The 12012-nt window shown below is 48.5% G+C and overlaps 1 protein-coding gene across 4 annotated transcripts in view; it reads right to left on the reverse strand.

Annotated features, from left to right (window-relative positions):
• POMT2 (protein O-mannosyltransferase 2) overlaps positions 1-12012 on the reverse strand; it is a 42634-nt gene that overhangs the window by 692 nt on the left and 29930 nt on the right. The window contains exons 11-20 of one of the 4 annotated variants that reach the window (XM_052647398.1): positions 10323-10392; positions 8517-8595; positions 7198-7349; positions 6672-6763; positions 5540-5616; positions 2408-2479; positions 2043-2102; positions 1847-1952; positions 885-1025; positions 625-739 (exon numbers count right to left, since the gene is read on the reverse strand). In XM_052647398.1, the coding sequence (XP_052503358.1) occupies positions 625-739; positions 885-1025; positions 1847-1952; positions 2043-2102; positions 2408-2479; positions 5540-5616; positions 6672-6763; positions 7198-7349; positions 8517-8595; positions 10323-10392 (964 nt within the window). Of the gene's footprint in view, positions 1-624; positions 740-884; positions 1026-1846; positions 1953-2042; positions 2103-2407; positions 2522-5539; positions 5617-6671; positions 6764-7197; positions 7350-8516; positions 8596-10322; positions 10396-12012 lie in introns of all 4 variants that reach the window. The other 3 variants (XM_052647396.1, XM_052647397.1, XM_052647395.1) reach the window with 3 other exon arrangements.

A 12012-nucleotide genomic window follows, 5' to 3' on the forward strand; every position in this document is an offset into this window, starting at 1 on the left:
AGTAAGGGAAAAGGGCTCTTCTCAAGAGGCCCAGGAGACAGAGCAGGCCAGGGTCTGGTCATGGGCTGTGTGGCCCAAACTCCCTGTTAAAATGTGGACCTGCTTTCAGGTCACAGGTCCACTATTCCCAGTTCAGGACTTTATGTTGCCCCTGGCCCCTCAAGGCCAGTGATGCTCAACCGCAGATCTGTAGACTGTGAGATGGGGGAGGGGGCGGCCTGCCAAACAGCATCCTCCCTGCAGTTACTCTGAGCCACACCGCACCCCCTGGTGACCCTCTACACCTGCCCCCCTGCCCCCCGCCAAGAGCCCCGCCAGCTGGGAGCCAGGTGACTGCAGAGAGGTGCTCTCCAGCGTGGGCCAGGGAGGTGCAGAGCCGGGAGCTACCGGCTAGAGGCACGAACGCAGGGCGTTGGTCCACGTTTCTCCACCTGCTGCCCCTTCAGGTCACGTGCAGGGCTTTGGAAACTGGCTGACAGGGCCCAAACTGGGCTCAACAAAACCAGAACCAACCTCTGGAGACAGAGCCAGGCACCAGTGTGCTTCAACAGGGGTTCCAAAACGCACCCAGGGCTGAGGCCTCGGGGTTGGGGGGTCAGCCATGCAGGTGCAGGGGGTGCTCACCTGTAGGCAGTTCCCAGGAGCAGGGTCAGGATGCCCAGCACGTGCATGCATCTGGCCAGCGGATAGGAGGCCAGGCTCCAGGCACAGAGCCGCAGGAGGGTATCCCACAGAAGGCCTGGGGAGGAAGGGAAACCCCTCATTGCTCCGTCAGAGGACATCTTCTGGGGAGGCAGATGGGCCCCTCCCAGCACCGCCGCTCCACGGTGGTCTCGTCCCGCCTGCCCACCCTCATCACCCAGGTCCCAGAGGGCAGTGCTGACCTGTGAGCATGCTGGAGAAGAGCATGGCGGGGAAGTAGTGGTGGAAGTAGAGGACCCGGCCCATCAGGAAGAAGGGGAAGTAATGCATCATCCAGCCGAACAGGAGCTGCCCACCTCCTCGCAGCAGGACCTGGGACAGCCCTGGGCCCCAAGCAGCACAGTCCAGTCAGCCGACAGGGATGGGCATGGAGCCTGCCCCGTGCAGTTCTGCCCCTTCCTTGCCATGTGACTCACAGAAGCCACATCACCCGAGTGGGCCTTCTCTCCCTCACCCCCCAGGGTGAACAACCCTACGGCGGCTGGCAGGAGAAGGAACTGCTCACTCCCCAGCCCGGGAGGCCTAGGCACTCCCGGCAGGGGGGCCCAACCCCAGCAGCAGGCCAACTGGCCTCCGGCCCCAGCTCCTGCATCTCTGCTGCCACACAGATCTCTGCAGCCAGACGGGGCAGGGGTGCGGGCACAGGAGAGGACGGGGGTTGGGGAGGGGTGGCCTGGGACCACGTCTGCAGACACGGAGCTGCAGAGGCAGCAGAGGACCTGTGTGAACGTCTCAGACACTGCGGCCCATGGCCTGGGGGCTGCTTTCCTCCTGACTAGAGGACAGAAGAGCAGAAGAGAAAAAATGGGCAGTCGTGCACAGAGTATAGAGGTCAACAGTGAAGGCTCTGAACACAGACTGCCTGGGTGTGAACCTCAGTTCTGTCACCTACTGGGACAAGGTTCTCAACCTCCTTGTGCCTTGGTTTCCTAATCCATAAACAGAGGTAATAAACTCTGCTGGGAGGATACAGGGTTTAACACAGCGCTAGGCATCTGGTGCTTTGAGCTCTAAAAAGTCACAGAGAAGAAAAGGGAAGAAGGGGAGGGAAAGGCAGAGGATGGCCCATCAGCAGGTAGGCACTCCCCAAGTGCGGGCACCCTGCGGGCTGCTAGGTGGGGGCAGGGGAGCCCAGGGACCCGACCTTCAACCTTGACAGGCAGATGCGCGCCCCTCTGCACAGCCACAGCAAAGATGCTCGCTGAGAGGATGTAGAGGGCGATGCTCAGCAGGTTCAGCCACCAGATCACCTGCAGGGAGATGGGCACAGGCGGGTGAGAGGAGGCAGCAGCGCCCCACGGGCACGCTCAGGGCCCCACCGCAGCACGCGGGACACTTACCGGGTTACCCAGCAGATACACTCGGAAGTCAGTGTCATTGACCCCTGAGAAGCGCAGGCCCTGTGGAGCAAAGGACACAGACTGGACACAGGGCTCAGCCCCTCCCAGCCACACGAGTCTCCAGGGGAGGAAGATGGGCCACCTGTCACACAGAGGGAGCCTGGGCAGGAGGCTTGGAGCGGGCACTTTCTCCGTGAGCTCCCTGGGGAGGCTGGGTCCAGCCGAGCACAAGCAGAGCCCATCTCTGGCCACCCTCCACTCGGCAAGGCCTGCCTCCCCACCCCGGCACCCCACACCGCCAGCAAGGCTCCACAGCCTCCTCCTCAGCTCCATGCCCGGGGAGGAGCTCTCGCTTTGGGCCCTACCTGAAAGTTGATAGGCCAGTGCCAGGGTTTGGACGTGAACTCGTTGTCCTTGGGCTTGAGACCATTGTTCCCCTGCAGGAAAGTGGTAAGGAAAAAGCTGGTCCAGACAGAGCTCTAGAAGGCCAATAGGAACGGGGGTCGGGCATCTCTGATGTGTGGCCACATGTCAAGACAAGCCCTCTCTCCTCTGCCTTCTCCCTTGCTGGCAGGGGAGAGTCAGGGGTCACTCTCAGTCACCGCACACCTGCTGACCACAGCTGCCCCACTTCGCCCAACGAGCAGGCCTCCATGTCCCGGCAGAGACAGTCCTCTCAGACTCTCTCTGCTCGAGGGAAAGAGGCATGACAGACCTGTTTCCCTTGGCACAAAATATATATCCATCTTCCTGGCAAAGGATAAGGTGTCAAGAGGATGAGGAGAGGGGCGTGTAAAATCAGGGCTCACTTATTTGTTTCCTTGAAAGGCCAATTTCAAACCCAAACCCAGAACTCTTAAGTCCTGGACTCTGGAAAGGTTACTTTAGCCTAGTGTTTCTCAGTAATTTTTTTTTCCATTACTACCTGTCCCCAGTCAATATTTTTAAGATATATTTTCCTTAAATACTCCCTTGCAGTGACATTTAAAGCATTTTTTTATTGTGGTATAATTTATAGATAACATTATATTAGTTGCAAGTATACAACATAATGACTTAACATTGGTATATACTGCAAAACAATCAGCAGAATAAGTCCCCTCATGACATTTTAATACTATAGGTATTCTGTATATCTGTTTATATAATGAATGAATACCTGTGTTTTATACATTAAAACCTGTTTCCTTTTTTCCGCCCTCTAAGAATGCATTACCCCCTGGTTGAGAATGCACACTTTAGTCTGAAGGACTCAATCTCAGTCCCTTCAGTCCACCAGCCAAGAATATCTAATCACCTATCTTCATATGGCAAAATCAGACCTTCGCTAAAACAAGAAGGAAAAGGGTCAGGATCCTGGATGCTAACCAGCAAGATGGTGCCAGCCTCGTCATCAGACAGACTGAGAAGCAGGAATCAGGTCAAAGTTTCTCCACCGGGGCACTATGACACTTTGGGCTGCAGATGTCTCTGGTGGGGGCTGGCCTGTGCAGTGTAGAGTGGTGAGGATCCCTGGTTTCTACTCACTGGATACCAGGAACACCCCTACCCATTATGCCAGCCAAACACGTCTCTGGAAGTCGTTAAATACCCCCTCGGAGGCACAAACCATGTTCTACTAAGGACCACGGGTCTAGCCCAAGAAAGATCCAAGCCTGGTTCATTGAACCACCAGCCAGGGCCTTATTAACCCAATGCCTCAAGGGCTTAGGAGTCATCTGCAGGCCTCACTAGGGTGGCTGGGTTGCTCCTTCAGGGTAGAAAGTGCAGCAGGGTGTCAGACCCAAAGGGGCTAGTTGCACAGCCCTTCAACCATTATGGCCATCTTAAGAACCTCACAATGAAGAATGAATCATTCTGGACCCCAGAGCAGCTGCTGAGGGAAATCAATTCCTTCTAGCCAGTACGGTTCAGCCCTAAACCCAGGGACTCCAGCCAGAGTTAGAACAAGCCAAGGGCATCCTACACATTAAACTCTTCAGAAACTGAGCTCCTTTAGTAAACCAAGAAATGGAAGCAAGGAAAATCTGTATATCTGTGCATTGTTCTCTATGCTTAGTACCCAGGAGGCTTGTTCCAGCTAACCTCAGCAGGCAAGGTGCCTTCTCTGCCCAGGCCTGAGACTCCTGCTTGGCTAACAGATGCCCTGTGGTTTCTACAGTCCAGACAATTCTGCTCTCTCTCCCCACTGTGACTTTACATCTGTTGAATAAGAAAGTTTCCTTATGTCCCTTTTCTTCTTTGATTCCACCTCTTAGATAATGAAAAAAGAAAGAAGACTATTTAGACTTGGTCTTAAAATTCTACCCAGACCTAAAATGATATTTCGACTGACAGGCATATATTCAAAAGAGCTCTGTCATCAGGCCACAGTGACAGCTACAAGCACAGAGTCAGGGAAGAAGTGACCCGGAGATCGGTTACTGTCAACTCATCACCTCCCAATGTGCAAAAATGACAAAAGTTGAATTTTTAAATTGAATCTGCTGAAATAAGTCAACTGTATTTACCAAGCGCTGCTTACATAATCACTTCCAGGAGTGACCAATTGACAATGGCTCGCCAGGAAAGAAATAACAAGTGCTACTGCTCTCTGCATCAATGCAGAGGTCCACAAACCTGGCTCTAAACATTGCTCCTGCAGAGCGCCAGTTTTCCAGAAGTCACAGTAAAGAGGTTTCTCCCTCTACATCAAAACTGTAGCAGGGTTTTTCCAATTCAAAGAGGAAATTTTAAGCTGGTGGGTAGAATTTTCTCAATTTAAAGATTTGGTCTCTCAATTGTTCTTAAACCTGTGTCAGCTGTCAACTACTAATGACAGAGTACAAACAGTGAGTCTTTAAAACCTTGAAAAGCATCAACCATGCCCCCCTATGCAGTTTGTTTCTCTGGGAACATGAGTGGGGTCCTGGTTGGGATTTTATGCTGCATATAAACAGCATACTCACACTGGCCTTTCATCCTAGCTGATTCTAATTTCCTATGATGGAATCAACTATCAGTGTCTCATGACTTTCAACCAAGAGCACTGTGATGCTCAGGGGCTCTGCCACCTGAACAGATCTGAGAATCACTTAGAGACAGAGGAGTGTAGTGGTCACTAGCACTGACTCTGCAGGCCTAGATCCACCACTTCCATTTAGCTGTGACCCTGGGTAAGTTCCTTAACCTCTGTGCTCAGGTCTGTCTTCTGTAGACTGGGGACAGGAATCTCTGGAGGACTGTAATGAGTAGTGAGTGAGTTAATACATGTGCAGTGCTTACAGTAGTGCCTGGCACACAGAAGCTAAGTAAGTGTTCACACAGTTACCACCAGCAGCATCACCACCATTATTTAGTGCCTTTGAAGACCAAGTTTCAGTCAGTATGTGAAGACACTTTCAGAGTCCTCCACAAGGGGGCAGCGGGCCTATAGCATGGTTACTGATCTGTGATCCAAATCCGCGGATGCCCGAGAGTTCTTAGAGAAGCTGCACAGTGGGAAGGGGTCACAGTACCCGGATCATCACCAAGTGGGACTCCAGCATTATCTCAGGGAAACTGGGCTGCAGCACCTCCAGGCTGATGTTCGGCACTGGAAAAAGAAAGACAGAGGCGTGACCCTTCCTCACACAGCCTCTCCTCACAGCTGTCTGTCCATGATATCCACTCTGCTGCCAGGGTCTGAGTGTAACCTTCTTGACAAGCCAACAAGCCTGTGAGAGTGTTGAGGAATTCTCCATCATTCCCTCAGCCTGTAGCACTCAGCAGGCATTCTGAGGGAGGCAATGGCAACAGATGAAAAGCCCCACCCCACCGCACCCTCCACCAGAGGCACCCACAGCCCTCGGGCTGTCACCCTTCATGATGGTGCTGCCCCAAATGCGGCTCCCACACCTGAAGCAGGTCGTGAGGCCTGAGACCCAGCCTATCTCATTCACCAAGGCATCCCCAGGGCCCTACAAGGCTCCCAGCATACTCGTCAGTGAATTGTTTAATTAGCTAGTTAATTAGCTGGTTGGTTAAATTAGGTGGTAAGAATGAAGTGGGAAGCATGCAGAAGAAAAATCAAGCCTAAAGGGGGTAGTTTAGGAGGCAGAGGATGAGCTCAGAGACTCGTTGAGTTGAAACGACACTGGACTGGAAATGTCAGATTGGAGCCTGGGAGTATAAATACAGGATCGATCAAGGGCCGTGGCCATCACCTTCTGTAATAGCCTTGGCTGGATGTGGGGAGGGGAGGAGCCTACGCAGGGGCAGAAAGGGAAAGCACCAGCTTGCGCTGAGCCTTGAGGTTAGGGAGGTAACCACAGAGGGGACAGAGAGCCCAGAAGGAGGCAAGCGAATGGACCTGCATTGCAGGCGGCAGGAAGAGTCAACCCCAGTGAGAGGCAACCAGCTCTGGCCCCGAGTGAGGCCACTGGTCACTTGTGGGAGAAGAGCTTAAGAAGGATAGGAAGTCTAAGTGAGCAGGAAGAAAAAGGAGCTGCCCATGCCGACAATTCATATGAACAGACTAGGTTTAAAAAAGGAAGATAATGCAACAATAAGATACCATGGCAGCAGAGTCTGTAAAGGGTTATTTTCCTCAGATGAGTGTGACTTAGAGATGTTCCCTTCAGAGCCAGCCCAGGACATGACCTCACTCACATTTGGGATTGATATGGTCCTCCACATTCCAGATGGAGCTGAGGGTTTCCTTTAGGTATGGTGTGCATGTGACTTCCAACTGCTCCCAGCCCCTGTGAAAAGGAGTCACAGATGTCTCTCAGAAGACTTGAAACTCACCAGACAGCAGTACTGCAGCTGCACGGAACTCTTCTCTTTCCAACCTAGTGACCATGCTCTTTCCAGCCTCTCACTTTTCTGTTCCATGACTATTCCAGAAGTAGTCTAGCATACATCATGCCCAGTTTAGAGACACAGAACCAGAGAGTTATCACAGGCCAGAGATATAAATGCTCAACTATTACAACACGTAAAACACCACAGGAACTCTGGAGCTCTATGCTCCATAAAGTTCTTGATGCCTTTTCTCCTTCCATCTACCAGAAAGACAAAGCAAATACGAGGTGAACACTGATCATTCGGGAATGGAAGTTTGGGGCATTCTCCTTATAAGTGTGAAAGGAAAAGCATGAGCCACTGCTGGGATGCTAAAACCCCAGAGACTTACCACTTGGGCAGGACCTTTCCCGAGGAGCCCAGGACACAACCTGTGACCAAATGGATGAGGCGAATTCGACTTCTCAGCACTTTGATTCGGTTTCCAAATTTTCTGTTTATAACCTCAATCCGCCAGAAGTCATTCGAGTCCCCTGACCCATTCTGCCACATAAATCAAGAAAAAAATACAAAGAAAATATTAATAAGATGACTTCAGAGAAGGCGCATCAAAAAAGGGAGATGGTCAGCCTTTCAGATGCCATCATGTTACAGAGGTCAAAGACCAAACTGGCCTAAGTGACTGAGGTGGGAAGGAGAAAAAGAGGGCCAGAGAAACATCCCAAGGAACATCCCACGTAACTGCCATTTCCCCAGGCCTCACTATCACAACCAAGAAAAGTAGTATGAAGCCTGGAACCTGAAGTCCAATCCTTCACTTTGCAGAAGTACAGTTTAAGTTCTAAATAGATGCTTCTGCCCTTAAATTAAACTCAAGACATCACCATGAACCAACAGAAATAAATTTGGGTCATTTGCATCCGTCACCATGGCCATACAGACACTCATCCATCTAAGGAATGTCTGGCCTAGATATCAAACTGTGGAAATTAAGACAGTTGTATCTAATTCTCATCAGGAGATGCTCACCAGAAACAGATGAAGTTCAGAGTCTTGGCTCTATTATAATGTGGGATAAGCAAATGGAAAGAGGATTGGGAACTCTACCTTAAGGAACCCAGAGTCTTTACTGAAGCACCAAAGCCCTTGGAAGGGAGCTTAGACAGCTAGTCATAAATCTATCTTCTCACTAGGTGTTTTTGCTTTCAAACTCCTTCCCAAGTCCTAAATACTCATAGAGCTTCCTCAGTAAGCTGCATCACCCCAAGAAGTAAACATCCAAAAGCAAGGTAGACAATATTCCTCTGCAGAACAGAGAGGTAATCTGTAAAAATAAAGCCAATGAGAATTTGGGATCTGGCAAAGGATAGACCTGTCTATTCTTCTGGGTTCATATTGTGGCCCTGTGGCTTCTAAGTACAATATGATTTTAAAAGAGACTCAAATAGTATTCATATTTGACATTTATTATGTGTCAGAACATAAAAATGGCATGGTTATTATAGAGGCAAGAGATGGAAAAAAAATAGACTTCACAGGCGGCCTTTCCCACAGCAAGCCTAGCCAAAAAGCTCCTGAATGCTAAGAGTCCCTGTGCAACCAATCGTTAGGAACATTCCGGAATTCTGGGAAGGGCGTGCTCCACCTCATGGCGCTGAGCCAGGCCCCACAGTGTTTGGTGTCCTGCTCACACTCGAGTGGCTCACTTACTATGCCATAGCCAGTGACCTGATAGTGCTTCCGGGTCAAGGGGGCCTCGTGATAGTGACTGTGCAAGTTCCGAGAAGTCCTAGAAATGAAGAGAGAGAAGTGCCATTATCTTGAAGAAAAGAGATGTGTGATGTTTCTTCTTTTACCCAGGATATTCAGAGTCATCTGTTCAGGGAAGAAAAATTAGAATCCAAACTACAAAATCCAACAAACCAGGACCTTCTTGCCCATTCACTCACAAGAAATACCCAGAGAACTGGAGAGCTGCCCAAGCCAGGAGGGACAGACCGACAGGAGTACTGGACCACATGCCAAGAAAGAGGCTTCACTTCTTGCTCACCCATAACTTGAGCAGGGGGGAGAGGGGATGACTGAACACATTGGTGGTTTGAGGCAAGCTAGTCTGAGTTATGAGGCAGCTTTAGGGGGAAGAAAATTAAAATTTGTAATCCATATATGCCAGAGATAGGCAAACCTCCTCCCTCTCATCTACTGTTTCTGCTCCTGTCAGTTTTACCAAATGGGGATCTGTGCAGGAAGTGGAGGGTTATCCGAGATTTTAATTACTTTTGCTTTTTGTAATAATCCTTACTTTTATCTATAACAAGTAGTCAATGTTCATTATAAAAATAAAATTAAAATTTAAGTATCCATAATCCTACTGACTAGGGAAAAAACACTGCTTTTATATCCATATCTATATCTATATCTATATCTATATATAATGACCACTGATTTTATTTTAAAAATCTGTATGTGATAATTCACATGAAACTTTTGCAGGGCTGCTTCTGTCATCTACTGTTCCCATTCATTTTGTACACAGTGCCCTATTTCCTTGAGTGTTTGGTTACTTTTGGGGTGCACTGTTACTGAAAAACTATTTATAGGAATGGATAACAGCATTTCTTTCCCAAAAGAGGGTTCACATTTGCTTTTGGCCAGGTTCCTAGGAGACATTACCACATCTAGGATTATGTTCATTTAAATTCATGCCTTGAAGATTTTGAGACAATCCATGTAAAATGAATTTGGATTGCAAATCCATATGAAGATCAGTTGGTAATCACTACTTCTCAGGAACCAGATTTTGTTTCCCTGACAAACCTTAACCCCCAAGGCACTCTGACCTCCCAAATAAACTCTGAATATAGGTAGATAGGGCAGATTTACCCTAACACCAAGCCTTTGGGGGTTATAAATCTGAAGTGAAGATCACAATAACCCACCACTTTGGGTGAGCCTAAAGCTTGGTCTTCAAAATTTCTCTCAAGAGGCAGTCAAAAACCAAAACTCAAGATCGTAGGCTCAAGGCAGAAAGGGCCACAGCATCCCACATTTTCTCTGTATTTCCCCTTTCACTGAGATTTTGATGTAGTAATTCCTTACTATCTTGTCAGTTCTTTATGCTTTTCAGAAGATGTTTCTACATTGTTCTGGCATTTTTAGTTATTTTCAGGGAGAACACTGGAGAAATGAACTAGTTTGCCATATTCAGAAACAGACTCATATCTTTTTAAAGGCAACCCCTTAAGAAGAAATTTTGGGCCATTCAAATACTGCCCCCACCCCCTGCTGCTCCTGGGCAAAGGAAAACTGAAAGGTACCCTCGAAGTTCAACTCAAAGTCCAAAGCTTCCCAAAGCCAAAATAGGCAAAGTAATTATTCTCCCATTTTAGCATAGCAGCCTTGCTCCGTTTACTAGGGCCTTGGTCCACATCTGATTCTGTTTATTTCCTGCTTAAAAGAGCTCCCTACCTTTGGCGCTCAAACCACTCATTTATGCCAAACAGCAAATTTACTTACTCTTTGTGTTCTAGTCGAATGATGTCTCCATGTCTCACAAACTCCACTGGGTGTGAAGGGTCTAGGGGATCTGCTAAGAAGAAACAAGCACTGATGTCCGAAATCATTCACTCATTAAACTAGTATTAATCGAGGGCCTACCAGTAAAGAGTTATAGTATTTACAACGTGGTAAGTCCTGTTCCTGCTGACTTCCCCGGTGGCTCAGACGGTAAAGCATCTGCCTACAACACGGGAGACCTGGATTCGATCCCTGGGTTGGGAAGATCTCCTGGAGAAGGAAATGGCAACCCACTCCAGTACTCTTGCCTGGAAAATCCCATGGTCTGAGGAGCCTGGTAGGCTGCAGTCAGTCCATGGGGTCGCAAAGAGTCGGACACGACTGAGCGACATTTACTTTACTAAGTCCTGTTCGAGGTGCTGACAGAATGCTGTGGGATCAAAGCCAACTGTCTGAGAGGAGAAGAGAAGCGTGTCCCAGAGATAATGCTGGAAAAGACTCTTAAAGGAGAGGGAGAATTTTGTCAGGTGAATGAGTGGGGAAAAGGCACAGAGGTATGAAAGAGAAAAACTCATTTGATCAATGGCAAATGACTTCACATGGTTAAGGTGGGCAGAAAGGAGAGTGGGAATCGGCCAGGGGATGGACAAGTGGGGCAAGACTGTGTATGCCAGGCTGGGAAATGTGGCCTTTAATGGCCAAGCACTGAAGCCCCCAACTAGAAGATTTTTAAGCTGGGAAGATAAATAATAAGATTTTCCTTTGGGTAGTAAAAATAAAGTCTTCCAAATATTAATTCCAAGCAAATGATCATTTGCACAGCTCTCTTCAAAATCAAACATTAAACCCTGCATATTTTGCTAGTGATTATCTTGTCTCTGACAATAGACTTGATCAACGTGAACCAAAGAAAATGATGGAAGAAAAGGACTACTTCTATATCATCAAAAAGTCAAGATCAATGAAGATCTAATGAAGTGATGACAGTGGAAAAGGAAAGTGGCAGGAATCAGAGCAACACAGAAGGATCCTTGCAAATTTCTGTCCCAGGAGTGGACACCAACACTCAAGGTCAGGAAAGAGATCTGCCAGGACAAATCACTGGCTCGCAAGAGAATTAGAGAACTCAACTAGAGAGATCCCCATTCCTACGCTGTCTTCTAAGGTTTCTTAAAAACAATAATCAGCAAGATGACAGATCAGATACATCAACGGGGAGGGAAGTTTTACTTCACATGGGCCTGTAGAGGAGGGGCACTCACGGCCATCAAGAACACAGAGACCTTCATCAAGACAGTTCCCACTTCCCAAGTGCTTGAGGCAACCTGCCTTCACATGACTCCTTCATTACTGGGTGAAATGCAGCCACCTTAACCTGGAAGCTACAACAGGGTAACAGAACAGGGATCTTTAAAAATTTGGTCTGTGCCCACGTGACTTTAGAAAGAAAGCTGGTCTTCCCTCATAAATCCTCACTGCAATAGACCACTTATATTTGGCCTGTTAAGTCAAAGCACAATCTATACCAGTCTTATAAGGTACGAAACAGACCTGGCAGAGGAGCCTGGTAGGCTACCGTCCACAGGGTCGCAAAGAGTTGGACATGACAGAAGCGACTGAGTATACAGGCACACAATGGTGTCATATTCATATTACTGAGGAGCAGGTGCAAAGACACTGGTCATGTCGG

Source organism: Budorcas taxicolor, chromosome 10 (genome assembly GCF_023091745.1).
Source record: "Budorcas taxicolor isolate Tak-1 chromosome 10, Takin1.1, whole genome shotgun sequence".
In the NCBI taxonomy this organism is placed as follows: Eukaryota; Metazoa; Chordata; class Mammalia; order Artiodactyla; family Bovidae; genus Budorcas; species Budorcas taxicolor.